The 260-nt window shown below is 70.0% G+C and overlaps 1 protein-coding gene across 1 annotated transcript in view; it reads right to left on the bottom strand.

The window, feature by feature from the left end:
- The window catches only part of FEZF2 (FEZ family zinc finger 2), a gene marked incomplete at its 5' end in the record, with an annotated part of 3,321 nt that extends 3,069 nt beyond the window's left edge, over window positions 1-252 (bottom strand). Inside the window, one exon of the mRNA XM_006158046.1 lies at window positions 4-252. Within this exon, the coding sequence (XP_006158108.1) occupies window positions 4-252 (249 nt within the window). The remainder of the gene's footprint in view (window positions 1-3) is intronic.
- Window positions 253-260: the final 8 nt, after the last annotated feature.

The raw sequence follows: 260 nt of genomic DNA, 5'->3' as shown, positions 1-260 counted from the left end.
CACCGGGGCCCCCCCGCCGCCGCCGCCTCCTCCTCCTCCTCCACCGCCGCCCGCCCGGAGGCTGCTTTTCCAGAGCTCCGAGTAACTGAGCAGCGTCTTGGACGGCACCTCGTAGCCTAGGGGTTGGAGGGGGATCATACAGGGCAGCGGCGAGCAGAGGTTGAGCAGTTTCTTGCCCTGGCTGCCATCCGCTTCTACCGCCCCAGGCCGGGGCTCAAAGGGCGCGCGGGGCTCCGACGTCTTGGCCATGATGCGCTCGG

The sequence above is a fragment of the Tupaia chinensis genome, unplaced genomic scaffold, assembly GCF_000334495.1.
Source record: "Tupaia chinensis unplaced genomic scaffold, TupChi_1.0 Scaffold000569_1, whole genome shotgun sequence".
NCBI classification, from domain to species: Eukaryota; Metazoa; Chordata; class Mammalia; order Scandentia; family Tupaiidae; genus Tupaia; species Tupaia belangeri.
Note: the sequence above shows the minus strand (reverse complement) of the source record. Positions and strands in the feature narration are given on the sequence as shown.